This window comes from Paroedura picta, chromosome 2 (assembly GCF_049243985.1).
Source record: "Paroedura picta isolate Pp20150507F chromosome 2, Ppicta_v3.0, whole genome shotgun sequence".
Taxonomy (NCBI): Eukaryota; Metazoa; Chordata; class Lepidosauria; order Squamata; family Gekkonidae; genus Paroedura; species Paroedura picta.
The window spans coordinates 150,650,753-150,669,493 of NC_135370.1; the positions used below are offsets into that span (position 1 = coordinate 150,650,753).

Consider the following 18,741-nt stretch of genomic DNA (forward strand, 5'->3'; position numbering starts at 1 on the left):
CCACTAACCACCTCCACATTCAGAAGCAGTAAACTGTTCATGCTTGGAAGTAATTTCAGGGAAAGGCCTCGGCTCTGTGTCCTGTTTACTGGCCCTCCAGGGCGACTGGTTGGTTGTGATATGGAAAAGGACATAAGACTAGATGGACCACTGGTCCAATCAGCAGCTCTCTTTTCAAAATGTGCTTGTTATAAAAGGTAAAGGTATCCCCTGTGCAAGCACCGAGTCATGTCTGACCCTTGGGGTGACGCCCTCCAGCGTTTTCATGGCAGACTCAATACAGGGTGGTTTGCCAGTGCCTTCCCCAGTCATTACCATTTACCCCCCAGCAGCAAGCTGGGTACTCATTTTACCGACCTCGGAAGGATGGAAGGCTGAGTCAACCTTGAGCCGGCTGCTGGGATCGAACTCCCAGCCTCATGGTCAGAACTTCAGAAAGCATTTCTGCTGCTTACCACTCTGCACCACAAGAGGCCTGGTCAAAACAGGCCTGGTCCACTTGTTCAGGTGGCATAGCACAGGTCTCAATGATACGTAGCTGTGTATTTATACACACACAGTATAAACCTTGCTCCCACCCAGAATGCCAGTCTCCATCCTACTCAGCCAATGAGAAAGACTACCTGCTGCTGCTGTTGCAGGCAACCATCTGCCCTGGCAAACTCGCTTCTGTAACCATGGAAATTGGAGCTCCCACAGAACTAGACTGATTCTGTCAGGATTGCTGCTCTAATGCAGACAACAAGGATGTGATAGTAACAAAAGCTAAGCTGTTGATGGGAACCAATTAGTTCCTTTGCAGAAAACATGGGGAGGGGAGGAGCTAGAAGGTGAGGTACGTCCATCGTGCCAGTACTGCCCCTACTTACCCAGCAATCCCAAGCCCAGCTAGGACTTTTATATCTCCACTTGGAGCCCCAAAAGGTGGTGTAGAGGGTGCCAACAAGCACCTGTACTGCCAGTTTTCTAATGTTCTGTACACACAGTGCCAACCAAACCGCTGATGTGCTTGGGACCCAATCCACCTAGCATTTGCAAAGCCAGCACAAATTTCTGACCAAAATCTGATCATAACTCCTTCTTGTCTCTGCAGCAATAAGAAACGCTCCTTTAAAATCTTATATTTATTTTTGCTTTAAACTTTTCTTTAGAACTGCAAGATGACAACAGACGTCCCTTCGGGCTTCAGTCACAACTTCACTTTATTATGTAAATTGGTTCTGCGTAGACATACATTTGTTTACAAAGACCCTGATCCCTGAATCCTGAATTATGTTAAGGTTCATCCCCTCGCCATCCTCCCGCAGGCTTAGGAAAAGCACAGGAAATACAGGCAGCAGCTGGGTCCAGCGCCTACCAGGCCTTGTATCTTGGAGAATTGCATTGAAGGATGAACATCACCAGGTAGAGCTTTTTCCGATCCCCCTGCTGCGGTGACAGCAGGCATACCCACCTGATGGATTTCTCCCTCTTGAAGAACTCCTAAAATGACAGAGGTCTGGCCCAGCTAAGGCTAGTTTCTTCCCCCCTTTTTCATCTAAGACAGCAGTGGAGGGTGGGAAGAAGGTGACAGCATCTCCTCTGGGTCAATGAACAAGTCACATCTGATCCAAGAGCATAATAGGAGGCTGTCATGTCCAGAAAGCAAAACAACATCACACTTCCTCATATCACCACTTTCTGGGTGGATGGAAGATAACATTTTACATTGCAGAACAGACACAGCACAGAAAGCATTGCAAAAATCACACTGAGGCACAAAAGGAAAGAAAATAACTTCTTTGACAGTTCACCAAAATATGGCAAGACAGGACAAAGAGTTCTGCTGTCAGTAGGAACCTGGAGATGGCCGGCATGGTCCTGAACCAGTGAATCAGTTATCCATTTATAATGTCAAAAGACAAGACTATGTGCCCCGACCCAAGCCCTGCAAAACAAAGCAAAACCCCGTGGTACAGATCATGTGGCTGTATGTGTGTAGGGGAGGAAAGGTCTCTTTTCACAAGGAATATTACAAACTCCCAATACACTTGAAGCTGATACGTCAGTGTCAGTTAATTTCTGGGCATTAAAGATCTCACGACACAATTTCCACAAGATGCCCTGCTGGCCCAGTAACCCAGCCTCACCTCCAAGGACATTACATCTGGCTACCTGCTTCCCCCGCCCTTGAGGGAGAACAAAAGTTTCCTGCCCCAACACAGGATGACCAATTCAGGACTCTACCAGGTTCTGGGGGTTATGCTGCAGTACAGGCCAGTGGCTCAAATGTTAGACTGAGGCTGAGGAGACCTGGTTCAATCTCCACTCAGCCACAAAGCTCACAGCATAACCTTGGGCCAGGCAGTCTCTTTCCCAGCTTAATTGACCCTCCCACGGATTTTGTGGGGATAACACAGGACAAGGGAAACCATGCACACACCCTGAGCGTCCTGGAAGAAGGGCAAGTTAACAGAGGTGACAGATGGACAATTTGCCTGGGGAGGAGGTTGGGGGGGGCACCCATGCCAAAGATTCGCAGCAAGTGGGTCAAGCCTGTGCTGCCTTCTTGACTAGCTTGCCGATGTGCTTGAGCATTACTCCACCCAAAAATGCAGAGCTTGATCACTGTGGACTACAGCCTTTGTTGTTGTTCATGCCCTGACCTCATTTATTCATTTACTTCATTTATACCCAACCTTTCCCCCTACCCAAAGAAGAAGAGAAGAAACTGAAGAGAAGAAATTTATACCCCACTTTTTACTACCGGAAGGAGCCCCAAAGGGGCTTACAAACACCTTTCCCTTCCTCTCCCCACAACAGACACCCATTGAGGCTGGTGGGACTGAGAGAGCTCTAACAGAACTGCTCTAAGAACTGTGAGTAGCCCAGGGTCACCCAGCTGGCTGCATGTGGAGGAGTGGGGAATAAAACCCGGTTCTCCAGATCAGAGCCTACCACTCTAAATCACTAAACCACTTAACCACGCTGGAAGTTTCTGTCACTCCCCTACATTTTAATAAGGAAATTATGCTTTAAAAACCAGCACAGGAACACAGTTGTTAAGAAGTGCCTGCCTCTCCAGGAATACGTGGGTGCCAAGGATATCATCCTTCCAAGCCTCTTCCAGACCTAGACTGCTCAGAGCATCAGCTAAATCCACTATCAGTTTCTTCAGTACAAGAAAGGTCCAGAGGAAGCATTCACACTGGCAAGTAGCACAAGGCAGATGGATCACAGCTGGATTGGCAGCTTCTGTCCCCATCTCCCCCCCACCCCAAAAAAAAGTATCATTAAAACTGCACATGTTCTCTTAGGGTCAACAAACCCATTTCATACCTCGGGCTGCAACTTCTGTGCTATTCTCACATCAAAATAGTGGCCGACATCCCAGATACAAACCATATCATAGAGAAACTGCACAGAGCATTCACTTTCTGGGGAGAAAAGGGGGCGGGATCCTCCCCTATAATAGGTACTTCAATGCTACACTAAGTCAGACTAACATGGACCATATATTGACCTGATGCAGCTGGTGAAACACACATGTGGTCAGGAATGGACAACGGCCTCCCCTCTTTGTTTAACGGCCCAGTCACACTCAGGCTGCATCATTACCTGGGAGTAAGTGCCAATGAACCTACTGAACTGAACTGACTACTGTACGTTCCCCACCTTTCTTGAAAATAAAGGCTGCTTTTACTGCCAAGTACATGTGTGGAACACTGTTTCATCAGCTGGCCAAATTATGGCATTTCACCCACTCAATGCAGCTACCGGACAACATGAGGAAGGCCAATTACAGCCAAATAACACAGTACATGGCAGAGCTGTGACCAAGTCCTCCTGATGTTTTAATGTAAAAAAAACATCCACAGGAGGCCTCCATACAAGTCACAGGACTGGAGATGGGAAGAATTCTTTCCCCTATAGAAATCGTTCTCCACATCTTGTTCCAGCCACAATAGGAGGGAAAGGTCCATGCTGCACCTTTCCTTTTTTGCCCTATTATGCAGAGAAAATAACATGAGGGAGGTTTTAAAGGTTGCCCACAAAAACAAGGCCATGCTGGGCATCATGGGGCTTGCCTGGACAGAAGCCACATGGGATCGGGGCTGTATTAAGGAAGAGAATTGGGCCAGACGGAGTGAAAAGACTGCTTGGATCCCATCCTTTTGCACAATCGGACCCTACTTGTCCCTTTCGAATTCTCCTATGAGGCCATCTGCTCGAGCCCAAAGTTAAGTTGCTTTAAATAGTTCAAATGTTTTAAACTAGAATAATCCTTTTTTAAAGTTTCCAATTCTTGAAGATAATGTCCACATTAAGAACAAAGGCTAGAAAGTTGCTACAAATCTGAGCAGATTCCGCAAGAGTCTGAAGCCCTTGAGGGAAATGGCAGTCTGTGTCCATCACTGAGTTGCTCTTTGGGCAGGAACCAGGATGAATTATGGAAGCTTTGCCCAGGACAAAGCTTCAGCGGTCATTCAATGAGTGACAAAGCTTTGTTTTCCCACACAGGGAGTGGGCAGCCACTGCATTTCCAAGTTTTCTCTTGTGGACAAATTTCAAAATCCCACCTGCTAGCAGCTCAGGCGCAGCAAGAGGAGCTTATGGCAGAATTATTCACCCACTTTTTTAAAAGGCTACATTGCTTTGATAATGCCACGGGAAAGCCCCCACTGCTGACTGACTTAACGCAAACCCTCTCAAGCTCTGTAGGTTGAGGGAGTGCCTGGTGGAATAACCTTTTGGAATTGCCCTTTGTAAGAAGATGCGGAACAAAGAATTAAAGCAGGCCTTTTGGCAGGAAAGCAGCTGCAACCAGCATCTCTGATGCTCACGATTCTAGCCTGGTTCTCCCCACCCCACCCCCCAAAAGCAGACCTGTGAAACTGGGAGCAAAATCACATGCTCACAAGAGAGATGGGAAATGTGAAAGTAAACGAGAAAGAAGAGGAAGCAGCGGAGATTACTCTGAAGCACACCGAACTAGAAAGGCGGACTTCCTCTCTCCGCAGAGCTGTTCCCGAGCACGGGCAGCTGCAGCTCACACGCCCTCTTCCAGGCCTATTCCCCCTTTCCCGGCACGTCCCAGCCACGGCTCATGGCTTTCACCACAGTGCCGTACAGCCTGGCCCAGGCTTCCCGGACATTCAAGTTGAAGGCAGGACCGTGGCACTTTTCCAGCATATACAGCAAGGATTCCCCCACAGCCTGAAAACCAAAACAGGGAAGAAACAGAGTAGGTCAGCAAAAGTCACAACTGGGGAGGGGGGCTGTCTTCTGTTAGAGGGCAGTGATTCTGGGTCTCTGTGCAATAGCACTCCCCCCCCCAAAAAAAAACTGTGGTGAATATTCAGGGCCTTTACGCACGGGGATCTTTGTTGCAAATTGTTTGCGGAATGAAAAATCGCCATTTAAAATAGTGGAATTCGTCGTTATGCATACCTGCCTTTGTAGTGGAATCAGTTGCGTTTTTTAGTGTTTCCCACAGGCTTCCGGTCTCGGCAGAAATCGCTAGAAAGGAAGCGCTATTGCCAAGCTCGTCCCGCCCCTGGCCGTCAAGCAGCCAATGGGCAGCCGTTAGCATGCTCCCAAACAGCCCCTTTCCCTTTAAGAAAGGTTTTTTTTAAAAAAAACAGACCCATTGCAACGAATCTGTGTAGATTCGTTACAATGGAGAGACCCATCCAGCTGCCTAATGTGAGCTGTCGTTTGATCGTATGATCGTTGCCACGCTGCCTCGAGTGATAAAAAAAAAATCCCCCCCCCCGCTCACGGGCCCGATTTTCGGCTGAATTAATGTGTAAAAAATAAAGGGACTTTATTTCAGCAAACGGGCTTTTATGTGGTTTGTGCTTAGTGACTAAAGGTGAAGGACTGAAGCCAGGGAAGCCTCTAAACAGAAAGAGGCTCGCTGGTGCGTTTATCCCCGCTCGCTCGGAGAAAAAAAAATGGTGATCGCTTCGCCGGAAGTTTGGAGGACAGGCTCAGGAGGAGGGACTTTGAAGAAACCGCAACAATGTTAACGCACAGGTCTTTATTGCTAGTGTTGCAGATTGTTTGCAAGAGTGTAGCGCTTTCCGGAGGGTGAATCCACTTTTTGGGATTCCCCTGAAAGCGCTACAACGAAGCGCTTTTTGCTGATCGGTTTCAGGAGTGTTGCAGATTGTCTACGACGTCGTGCGTTATTCCAAATCAGTAGCGTTTTCAATTAGCAACCATTGTGCTATTTTGAAGCCGTGCAAAAAGCCCCTCACATTCATCTACAGCAGCAAGCAGACTATCCCAGGTGAATTTTGAGAGGGTCAAAAATAAAGTATTATTGACAACATTTTCTATCATACTTCTAATCCACTTTAAGTCCCAGTGTGAAAGACTATAAAATGAAAATAATTGATAATAATAATACTATTTCCCTGCCACACCAGTCAAAACACCTGCCAGCAACTGCTCACAGATGTACTGCAAAGTATTTAGAAATCTGCTGAATGAATTGGCCATGGTCAGACTCCCCATGTAAATGTCACCACTCTCCAAATCTCAGATGCAGCCAACCACTGATGGGACACCTGAGATAAGAAAGAAAACAATGACCCCATAGAGATGAGGGGTGAAGAAAGCCAGGCAAGGAATGCTGTGGCAGAAGTGAGGCCAGTTCTCCAGCCAAACCACCAAAGCAATTGCTTGAGGCACTACAAGGAGGACACCAACAGCAGAGGGCACACTCCCACTCATCAATGGAAAACAAAAGCCAGCATGGGGTAGTGGTGAGAGTCTTGACAGGCTCAAAACCCCACTGTGCCCCTCTGCCATGAAGGTTCAGTGCATGAGCTTGGGCCAGCCACCCAGCCTACCCCACAGGATGACTGTTGCAAGGATATAATGGAGGACAATGTTGTAAGTTGCAGGATGGTGGCTTAAATACCTAAGTAAATAGCATCTTTTCAGGGACTGGGTTTGAATTCAGATGGCAACAGTGCAGAAGGGGCTAATGGGTGTACCGTGCTTTGAGCAACACCATAGTTTGACCCTGCCCTGGGCAGAAATATCCCGTAATGAAAGAGCACCTTACCGAAAAAGACTCCACCTTCACGCCAACTGCTTGGTGTTTCTTACCCAAGTTGGCAAGGTACTCCTCCAGACAGTGCAAGTTCTCCAAGTGGGTCACAGCGGCATCTATTACCAGCATCACCTAGCAGCCGGACAGAGGACTCTGGTAAGTTGCTATTAAACAACAACCTTCTTTTCTATGAGCCCTTTATAGATGTCAAAGTTGGTATGAACACATTTGTAGTGCATTTCATCACGAGCCAAAAAACCTCAAGAAAGAAAGTTTGAGGGAACTCTGCCGCTCTTAGCAGCTGAATCCATAGAGGCTTCTCCCCCACCCCACTGATGATCCCTCTCGCAAGCCCCAATCAGCTCCCAGCCGCTGGGTCTGCCAGTCAACAGTGAGGAGCCCCTCATGACTCTGGGCTGCTAAGGCTCCCCCCTCCCTGCATCATAAATGGCAGCAAGCCCCATGTGGCTCCCAGGCTTATTTCTCCCCCTGTCCACTGGTGGTGGTGGTAATGATGGTAATGGAAAGCCTTGCATGGCTCCCAGCCACCAGATCCACATAGGTCCCCCCCTCATAATGACATCAATGAGCCCCATGTGACTTCCAGCCCCCAAAGGCTTCTCTTCCCCCATCAGCAACTGTGGCATAGAAAGTGTGTGCCCAAGATTCACAGGGGAGGGAATTCCTCTCCCCCTCTTAGCTTCCCACCCACGCTGCTCCCCTCCACACACAAACACTGATGCTATCCCGGCAGCTGCTGAAGCATTTGATTCTATCTCCAGGTGTTTACTGTGGAGAAAATTGCAAGACCTTCATATTGATTCACGCCTATTACTACTCCTAATGAACCTCCATTCCAACAAGACCTGTCAGGTCAAATTTACTGAAAAGGGTCATCTAACTCAAATCCCCATCCTGAGAGGAGTTAAACAAGGCTGTGTCCTTGCTCCTCATTTATTTAACCTTTTTTTACAGGATCTTCCAAAAACCCCAAGACTCATAAATGGTCATCCTTCCAAACTAGATAAACTGCCAATCCCACTTCTTCAGAAAGACGAAAACACTGCAGAAGCTCTAAGAAGCCTATTTGGATGAACAGAGAACTTCAAGAGGAACTAAGAAAGAAAAGGAAAATGTTGAGGAAATGGAGGGAAGGACAGAGCTCTACAGAAGAGTACCTACAGGTTACTAGGCACTGTAGATCAATCATTAGAAAGGCCAAAGCTGAGAGTGAGCTAAGATTGGCCAGGGAAACCCATTGTAACAAGAAAAGATTTTTTCAGTTAAGTGAGGAGCAAACGTAAAGTAAAGGAGGCAATAGGCCCACTGTTGGGTGCGGATGGACAAACTCTAACGGAAGATGCAGAGAAAGCAGAAAGGCTTAGTGCCTATTTTACATCTGTTTTTTCCCACAGGTCAAAGGGTTTAAGCACATCTAGAGATGGCAGTAGCCAAAAGATAGTGCCTGGGTGGCAGGTTAACATGGATAGAGAGGTTGTCGAGAGGCATTTAGCTGCACTGGATGAGTTCAAATCCCCTGGGCCGGATGAAATGCACCCGAGAGTGCTCAAAGAACTTTCCAGAGAACTTGCACAGCCCATCATCTTTGGGACCTCTTTAAGGACTGGAGATGTCCCGGAGGACTGGAAGAGAGCAAACGTTATTCCGATCTTCAAAAAAGGGAGGAAGGATGACCCGGGAAACTACAGACCAGTGAGTCTGACCTCTGTTGTGGGGAAGATAATGGAGCAGATATTAAAGGGAGCGATCTGCAAACATCTGGAGGACAATTTGGTTATCCAAGGAAGTCAGCATGGATTTGTCTCCAACAGGTCCTGCCAGACCAACCTGGTTTCCTTTTTTGACCAAGTAACAGGTTTGCTGGATCGTGGAAATTCGGTTGATGTCGTTTACTTGGATTTTAGTAAAGCTTTTGACAAGGTTCCCCATGATGTTATGATGGATAAGTTGAAGGACTGCAATCTGGATTTTCATGTAGTTAGGTGGATAGGGAATTGGTTAGAGAACCGCACTCAAAGAATTGTTGTCAATGGTGTTTCATCAGACTGGAGAGAGGTGAGTAGCGGGGTACCTCAGGGCTCGGCCTGGTACTTTTTAACATTTATTAATGATCTAGATGAGGGGGTGGAGGGACTACTCATCAAGTTTGCAGATGACACCAAATTGGGAGGACTAGCAAATACTCCGGAAGATAGAGACAGAGTTCAAAGAGATCTAAACACAATGGAAAAATGGGCAAATGAGAACAAGATGCAATTTAATAAAGATAAGTGCAAAGTTCTGCATCTGCGTCAGAAAAATGAAAAGCATGCCTACTGGATGGGGGATACGCTTCTAGGTAACACTGTGTGTGAACGAGACCTTGGGGTACTTGTGGATTGTAAATTAAACATGAGCAGGCAGTGTGATGCAGCGGTAAAAAAGGCGAATGCCATTTTGGGCTGTATCAACAGGGGCATTACATCAAAATCACAAGTTGTCATAGTCCCATTGTATATGGCACTGGTCAGACCACACCTGGAGTACTGTGTGCAGTTCTGGAGGCCTCACTTCAAGAAGGACGTAGATAAAATTGAAAGGGTACAAAGGAGAGCGACGAAGATGATCTGGGGCCAAGGGACCAAGCCCTATGAAGATAGGTTGAGGGACTTGGAAATGTTCAGCCTGGAGAAAAGGAGGTTGAGAGGGGACATTAGCTAGATATCAGGGGAAAAATTTTCACAGTGAGAGTAATTCAGCAGTGGAATAGGCTGCCTAAGGAGGTGGTGAACTCCCCCTCACTGGCAGTCTTCAAGCAAAGGTTGGATACACACTTTTCTTGGATGCTTTAAGATCGTTAGGGCTGATCCTGCGTAGAGCAGGGGGTTGGACTAGATGGCCTGTATGGCCCCTTCCAACTCTATGATTCTATATGCTGATGATACAAGTCTTGCTTTCCTATTCCAGAATTGGTCTGAAAAGATATCTGAACGCTTTTTATGAATATTGCCAACTTAATGACCTATCAATTAACTTCGAAAAAACCAAAGTGATGGTCTTTGCACAGAAGTGGTCCCCCTTAAATTGGTGTATTGGTGGTCATCAAATTGAGCAGGTCAAATGGTTCAAATACTTAGGAACCACCTTCCAACATAATTTGCACTGGACCAAACATAGAAATAGGATTATTTTGCAGGCTAAATGTTCCACTACCCATTTAAACCCTTTTTTCTTCCTTAAAGCAGTGGTCCCCAACCTTTCTGAGGCCGGGGACCTGCAGGGCCTCGGGCCGCGCCCGCGCATCGGGCCGTGCCCGCACGGCCGCACGGCCGGGCCCTGATTCCCTCTCCCCGCCCTCCCGCAGTAAGAAGCTTCCCGGCCCGGGAAGTTTTTTACTGCGGGGGGGGGCGGGGAGAGGGAGCCGCGGCCCGGCGCCATGGCCTTCACGGCCCGGCACCGGGCCGCGGCCCGCAGGTTGGGGACCACTGCCTTAAAGGTAATTAGTTTGTCCCAGCTGCCTGTCGTGTATTTGACTCAAAAATTCTTCCCCAAATTTTATGCGCCATCCCTCTGTGGATCTCAGCTTTTAACAAAAACTTGGAAAGAGTACAGTCTGCCTTTTTTCGGCAGATTTTGGGAACTCCAAATTGTGTCCCTTACTCCTCATGTCTCGAAATCAGCCATAATCTTCTCGAAACTAAGGCCTGGATTTCTACCTTCAAATATTGGCTAAAACTGCATTTTAGGGTTCGATTATTGGCCTGTTTATTGAGACACTCTTTTTAATTTAAATGGTTCTCTACCATCCTGACTACACTCCAACAAATTGGCATTGACTACAATTACATCTTATCTCTGAATGAATCTTCCATTATGCGCCAAATTAAACAAAGGCTCCTTGATCAGGAATTTCAAAAAGTCCATCCTACTGTTCCAGCAATTTGCTCTCCCCGTGCTCTTGGTCTCCAAGTGAAGCATGGGATAATGCCAGCTTATTTCTATAACTTGGCAAATCCCCTTTATCACAAAGCATTTTCGTTTGCTTGGCTCAACGCCTTTCCATCCAAAGTATTACAATAGAGATTTGCCAAGATTCCTTTTGAAAATAGACTATGTCCCTGTGAATTAAACACTCCTGACACCATGCAACATATCTTACTGGACTGTCCCTTGTTTATTGTCCAGTGAAGGCATATTATACCTTTTATATCGAAATGGAGAAACCATTCAAAAGACCTGATCTGTCAATTTTTATTGAGTGAAGGATGACAATGTCACTTCTATTATGGCTGAATTTTTGCCTTCAGTTTTTAAACTTAAACTGATTGATGTATTCTGACTATCTCTGTTCATTTTGCTAATCTGCTTTATGCCAATAAAGGTATTGTGTGTGTGTGTGTGTGCTTACAGGTCTGGTACTGTTCTGGGCCTGCTGAAACTCCTTCCTCCCTCATCACTGCTGCTTCACCCAGGTCTGCCACAGCTCCTACAGCTGCCCCACCTATTGCCTATATGGGCAACAGGCCTGCCACAGCTCCCAGGCCCCACTGCAGGCACTGCCAGGCCTGCTGCAGCTCCCCTCAATCCCACAGCCATCCCCACTGCAGCCACTGCTAACAGTCTGATTTTGCTGGAGGTAGGAACATTCTTTGAGTGCAGAGAACACTACTTTAATTTTTTAGGGGGCTGAAACCTCCTGGAGTTATTTTTGGGGACATTTCAGATTTTTCTGCACACCTGGGGAGTTCCCTCATGGCCCCACTCTACGTATTTAGTTATACTCAGATTGCACCCCTGGAAGGCTATTATATGTTGTTGTTGTTAGTTGCGAAGTAGTGTCCGACCCATCGCGACCCCATGGACAATGATCCTCCAGGCCTTCCTGTCCTCTACCATTCCTCAGAGTCCATTTAAGTTCCCTGGAGTCCATTCCCTGGAGTCCATTTAAGTTTGCACCGACTGCTTCCATGACTCCATCCAGCCACCTCGTTCTCTGTCATCCCCTTCTTCTTTTGCCCTCAATCGCTCCCAGCATTAGGCTCTTCTCCAGGGAGTCCTTCCTTCTCATGAGGTGGCTATTATATAGATTATGCTTAAGATTTGTACAAAGAGGGATTCATACACATGTGCAACCATTTTCATCCCTGGGCATAGGAACTCATTAGACAAAAATGATCTTACAACAGCAGTGCAGCTGGTCCATCCATGCAGTGGCCAACAAGGCATAATTACAGACCTCAATGAATTAATCCGTGTATCATTGGGCTTTTTTGCCCTGCTGTTTTTCCTTGCTTTCACAATGCATTTCCATTTTTTTTAAAGCTGTTCTGCTTTAACCATTCAAGATTAATTTTGGTTTCTGCGTCACTTTTCCTCACTTCAGTTCACTTTCTTGTCTCAGTTTATCCCTGTCTTATTTGAAAATCCTTGGAGGGGAGTTGGTCCCCCCCCCCTTTGCTCAAAAGCCAAAGTTAAATCAAAAGTATAAAGATCCTGTTGGAGTAGTTCTCCCTGCCTTTTTCTGCCCCTCAGGGGACAATTCTCCGCTCCAACCCTGCCTACGTCAGGGGTAGTCAAACTGCGGACCTCCAGATGTCAATGGACTACAATTCCCATGAGCCCCTGTCAGCATTCGCTGGCAGGAGCTCATGGAAATTGTAGTCCATGGACATCTGGAGGGCCACAGTTTGACTACCCCTGGCCTACGTTGTACCACAACATTTCTCACCTTCCGAACGTGTTCCAGGAACTCAGGCGATGAAAGGCACTCCTCAGCGGTGGAGAACTTTTTGCAGTTATACTGGAAAAGGGGCAAGAGATCAGGCTCCAAATCAAAAAGCCTGAAACAGAAGACAAAACATCCAATATCAAGATGATCAGCGCATGATTAGTTATTCCATTTCGCTTTAATAACTGCTCTCTTCCTTCTCACAGGCCGTTCTAGTGTTTCATAGCCTGGTTTTACCAGCAAGGTCCAGGAAAGCCAGTCAGTCAGACACACCCCCACAGCTAGTACAGCTTTACCATCACTGGTACAGCTCAGCGTTTATCTTCCTTCAAACCAAACCCACCTCTGGGAAGACAAAGTAGGAACAATGGAAGAGAGGATATATCTTGGCCTTCCCCAAAACAACTGGTTTTTATATATATTTTAATATATAAAATAATCTTTACTTCAGATATTCTAATTTATAAATATTATAACTAGTCTATTTTACCACCATATTATCAATTTTAATTATTATTACACATTCATTATTACTATATATTCCAAAGTACATATTTTATCACCTCTATATGTCAACTGTAACATCTTAACTATGACCACGAATGTATCCAATTAAAAATCCATTATATAAAGATATAAAATATTATTCCAATTCCAATTCTTTATACATTTATATTCAAATTTTATTTTAATTCTGCTTTAACATCATATTTGCTATATATTTATATATTATTTTAAATTGCCTCTCATTCTAAATGTATCTCCTGCTTTCATAATAAACTCTCCATCTCTCCTCAAATTTCAAAACTGATTTATTTTCCAGCTATGTTGTTAATTTCACCATTACTGTATAGTCAGCCAGCTTATTATTCCATTATTCTAGGTTTTTACAGACATCAGATTTCAATTTTGCTGTGTAGATGATTCTAGCTGCTGTCACCATGTATTTGAATACCTCTTCCAGATCTCTTGGTAATTTGTCAGGCAATATTCCTTATAACGTATTCTTAGCTGTGTTTTCTGCTTTTTGAAGGACAGTGTGATGTCTACATATTTCCTGTACTCCCTCATAGAAGCTACACGGCCTCCTTTCCTTCACAAACTATAGCACTCCTCAGTCAACATCCTCAGTTCTTTTTCTAGACCTAATTTGTTGAGCTGCTCTTTTTGAAACCCCCTCCTGGAAGATAAATCCTTCCCCTAAATAACCCCATGGATACCTTTAAAAGATTGCCACTCCCAGCCCCAGACTGTTGTGACTTTAACTATCCCTCATGATTCTGATACAGCCCAAGAATCAATCTTTGCCAGATTTGTTTGGGCTTTAATGGGGTTTTAACCGGGTTTTAATTTTGGACGAATCTGTAACCCGCCACAAGTCAGACATGACAGTGGTGAGCAAAAAGTCCAATCTTTCCATCTTCATATTCCGCTAAGGGGTAAGTGGGCGGAGCCGGTCCAGGTGAGGGGTAAATTGGAAGGCACAAAGTGCCTTCCAATTGGCCCCTCACCAGGAAAGACAACAGTTCTACCCAATTGGGTGAGGGCACAATCTAGGCCCTCACCAGGACAGGCCAGAAAGGCCAGAATGGCTCCTAGGCCCTCACCAGGACAAGCTTTTAGGCACTCACGAGGACAGGCCTGAAAGTGACGGGGAAGTGGCAGGACACCACGAGTAAAGAAGGAGGCCTTCCCCTCGGGTGTACTTTTAGGCCCTGGGTGTACTTTTAGGCCCGAGTGGAAGGCTGCACCGCTGCCAGGGGTGGGAGGAACAGGCCTTCCCACCAGGCCCAAAAACACCACACCAAAAACACCACACCTGGAGGCAATGCCACCTCTATGTGTCTGCTGGGTGGCCACAGCAGCGGCGGAGGGGGGGGGCTTTCAAAGGCCATTCTCATGAACGGCCCTTGAATCTAGTATAATAATAATAAGAGACAGATGTGCAGAGTAGAACAGGATAATTAAGAAAATAAGAAAAAATAGTAAGAAATAAGGGGGAAAAGAAGGCTCTTTCTCCTCCTCCACTGAGGGGTGAGTAGAATGTGCCGAGCCGTCCATTCTGCTGTCCTCTCGCCTGCACCATTTCCGCTGCCCTGCAACTGATCCCGGAATTAATTGAGCCTCTCCCCAAGGGCCTGGCCTGGGCTTGGCTCTGGAGACTGCCATGTCAGAGGCAATTAGGGAGCTGCTCTGAAACGCTTTGCAGATGCAAGCACTGCCCCGCTGCTCCCTGAGTGAGAAGGAACTGTGGTTCTGCAACAAGGGCAAGCCAGAGGGAAGGGTAAAGGGCCACCCAGATGGCTCTCTGCATTGCTGGGGCTGGCTTTGGGACCAGCTTTTCATGCTGATCTTCTGCAAAGCAAGGCTTCACGGGAGAAGCTCAGCAAGTCCCACTTCCCCAATCCCATGCACATTGACTTAGAAGTGCAGAGATCAGTGGGCCTCACTCCTGAGTAAATGTGCAGCCCCAGGGCTACAGCCACACCACCTTATACTTCATCCATTGCTCACTCACACTCAGTGCTTGCATTTCTGGAAATAAAAAGGCTCCATAGCAATTATTTCCTCCATCCCACTAGCCAGCTTGGTGTAGTGGTTAAGAGCGGCAGCTTCTAATCTGGTCAGCTGGGATTGATTCCCTGATCCTCCACATGCAGCCAGCTGGATGACCTGGGGCCAGTCACAGTCCTGTTAGAGCTGTTCTGACCGAGCAGTCCTGTCAGAGCTCCCTCAGCCTCACGTATCTCACAGGGTGTCTATTTTGGGGAGAGGGAAGGTGATTGCTTTGAGACTGCTGGTAGAGAAAAACAGCATATGAAAACCAACTCTTCTTCTCCAATTTGAATGGTCTGATCTGTGGCTTTGACGTGAGGACAGAAAGGCATTCTGCACAATGTTCAACGCTGCATTCAACTATTTCATGCTGAGTAGCTGGAGGCGAAAACAGCTAACAGAACCAAGTCCTCACCAGCCATGGTGCACATGAAAATAGTAAGGAGTCTTTCCTACATCCTCTAGGTGGAGGGCAAGAGCTTCAGGAGCAGAGGGGCGTGAGACTTCCAGTGAGTCTCTTCTTGTCACTTCTCATTTGAGGAGCCGGGGTCCTGGTTCACTGGCAGAGCATCTGCTTTGCATGTCCGAGGTCCTGTTCCCAGCATCCCCGTTTAAACAGGATCCAACAGTAGGTGCCCAGAACGGCCCTAAAGAACTGCCAAAGTCACAGCAGGTGACACAGACCCTGAGAGACCAAGGGTCTGTCTGCTAAGGCAGCTTTCAGGTGCAGGACACTCGGAGCCATTTTGCATGCTGCACTTTCCCAACACCCACACAAAATGAAGGCTGGAAAAACCATGAGTGTTACTTAGCACACAGGAGCATCCAGGAGGATTATGTTGTGACTCATGCACACCTGCTGGGGAGACACAATTGGCTGGGGGCTCCCACCATGTCCGTTTCATACAAGAGCACTCATTACCTTAGATGAGGTTCCCCATGCAGGTGGCATGCTTTATTCCCACTTCCCTCCGCCCAAGCGCTCTTTGCGTGGGAAAAGCATCAGGCACATGAAGCAAACCAGTCTCCTTTCTAGTATGGCCCTACTTTCCAAAGGACATGCACTAGACTCCCTGCTCTATTTTATCTACACCAACCATCCAAGGCTAGCCCGACTCCAAGGAAGTTCTCGGCAGCCTTGCTCAATACCCTCCAGTTTTGGGTGCGGAGCATAAGGACTGTGACCCACGAGGAAAGTTTCTCATTGGAGTTCTGCAAGCAGCAATTCGGGGGGGGGGGGGCAGCCGATGCCCCCTCCCTCTGCTGGGGTGGAAGGCACGTCCTCGCGCCAGAAGCCCGAGTCCTGCAATCGCCGCGGCAGTCTCGGGGGCAGCGCCGTTCCGCCTGCGGGAGGCTGGCCCGACGCCCCTCGCAGCTGCTCGACAGGCTGTCCCCCACCCGCCGCCCATGCGGGGCCCCTGTGGCTTCGGCCGGGCCCACGTGCTCCGGCGGCGGCCGCCTCCTCCTCCCCCTTCCCGGGCGCCTCACCTGGTGAAGAGGACGAGGCCGTGCTCCAGGGGGCTGGCGCTCACTTTCTGCCAGCTCTCCCGAATCAGGTCGTGGTCGGCGCGGGGAAGCCCGGCGCGCTCCATTCTCCTGGCGGCCCCGGGGCAAGGGGGGGGAGAGACCCGCCGCTCGGCTCCCTGGCAGAGGAGCAGCCCGACCCGCTCTGCGCTGGGAAGCCACAGGTGGCCCCGATCCCGGGACGAGCCGAGGGGGAGGGAGAGAGACGCGCCCCTTGGCGGCTCCTGCGCTCGGGACGCGCCACTCACATCGCGGGCAGCGCTGCGCTCAGCGGCCCCTCCGCTCCGCTTTAGGGAGCCGCTCGGGGGGCCGGAGCCGGAGCGGCAGGGCCCGCGGAGGCAGCCATCTGGGCCCTCGGCGCCCGCCGGGCTCGCTCACTTTCTGGCTCCCCGATCCGCTCGCCTCTCTCCAAGCGCGGCGGGATCGCTCTGAGCGCCTTCCCCGACTCCGGCGGCAGGCACATTTCCCCGGGAGCTCTTAAAGCAACAGCGCCCTCTTTCTCGCGCGCCCTTCGAAGCCCCGCGGAGCGGCGCTTGGCCGTCGGGCTTGCCTTCGGAGCGGCCCTGGGGCTCCCCCTGCAAGGCAAGCGGGTGAAGGTTTCCTGAACCGGCGTCTCTCTCTCGCCCTCGCTCAGGAAAAGGGCCCGCCGTATCTGTCGCTCCCCCTAAGCACAGACACACCCGGGAGAGGAGCCCTCCAAGAAAGAAAGTTGGCAGCTTCGCTGAACGGGGCGACGCAAAGGTCGAACAAGCCCGTTGAGGAGGAAGAAAAGGCTGTTGCTGGGGAGCCTCTAGCCGAAGGACACGTTCGAATGCAAAACTTCCCTGCAAACTCAAATATGTTCCTGCTGCCATTAAAATTAAGGTTGCAGTGCTATGGATGTATACTGTTGGATGGAGTGGGAGTCAGAGTATGTCAAGCACACGTCCATTTGAGAATCAGTTTTCCTGCTCAGATTCCCCTATTGCATTACAAAGCTAAAGTCAGTAGACAGAGAAGAAAGGTATCTATTCTGATCAAGGGACGCAAGCAAGAGTCCAGGAGCATCCTAAAGACTAACAAAAGTTGTCACAGAATATGAGGTTGGTGCATGACACGGCCACACATTTTGTTAGTCTTCAAGGTGCTACTGGACTCTTGCTCTGTTCTACAGCTATGGACAAATCCAGCTACCCATCGTGATCTATTCCCACCTTGATCTATTACACAGCTGTGTTTCCTTATAATCTCTGAGCAGGCAGAAATCTTTTTTGTTCAAAAACTCCCTTTTATGTCATGATTTGTCACTTCACTTTGAGCATTGATGTACACAAAGCTAAACGTCACTCCACCCAGATACCCCCATTGTGACACTGTCTATGCCTGAGACAATGGGGTGTCCTGGTTGCCGGGTTTATGTATAAGAGAAAAGTTACCTGGTGGACTTTACAGCTGAGCCCTTGAATAAATGTGTAGGAGTAGATGGGATGAAAAATCCAAGAATTCCACTAGAAATTCCACTAGAGTAGGGAGGTAATTTTTAAAAATTAAAATATGCATACCTTGTGTTTTGATGATGATGAAAAAGTTCACAGAGAACCAAAATACAAACATTTCTATTGATTTATTTTGTGCCAGTGGCATGCTCACAAGCTGCGTGCTTCCTGCACTTCATGATATTGAATGAAAGTTTGAATACTGAATGAGCAGCTCTGCTTCCTGCCCAAAGAGCTGCAGCAATGCAGGCTTCCATTGTTCTCCTCTCCCCCTTTCATGCTCACAACAACCCTATGAGGTAGGTTAGGCTTAGACTATGTGAGTAGCCCAAGGTCATCAAGCAAAGCTGCTGTTCCAGACATGCGATTTGAGATGGGTCTCCTCCTGTATCCCAGTCAGACCTTCTAACCGC

At 48.1% G+C, this 18,741-nt stretch overlaps 1 protein-coding gene across 1 annotated transcript; it reads right to left on the reverse strand.

Moving 5' to 3' along the window:
* Window positions 1-1,177: 1,177 nt before the first annotated feature.
* On the reverse strand, window positions 1,178-17,447 carry NGB (neuroglobin). Its single transcript, XM_077323322.1, has 4 exons — window positions 16,818-17,447; window positions 12,774-12,885; window positions 7,058-7,177; window positions 1,178-5,196 (listed from the first exon to the last, which is right to left on the reverse strand). The coding sequence occupies exons 1-4, from the start codon at window positions 16,919-16,921 to the stop codon at window positions 5,050-5,052; spliced, it is 483 nt and encodes a 160-aa protein (XP_077179437.1). The 5' UTR covers window positions 16,922-17,447; the 3' UTR covers window positions 1,178-5,049.
* Between the last annotated feature and the right edge of the window lie 1,294 nt (window positions 17,448-18,741).

Coding starts and splice junctions, on each gene's coding strand:
- NGB (XM_077323322.1), bottom strand. CDS start 16,921: ATGGAGCGCGCCGGGCTTCCCCGCGCCGACCACGACCTGATTCGGGAG. Junction 12,886..16,817: donor GGCCTCGTCCTCTTCACCAG/GTGAGGCGCCCG, acceptor CTTCTGTTTCAG/GCTTTTTGATTTGGAGCCTG. Junction 5,197..7,057: donor TGAAGGTGGAGTCTTTTTCG/GTAAGGTGCTCT, acceptor TTTGGTTTTCAG/GCTGTGGGGGAATCCTTGCT.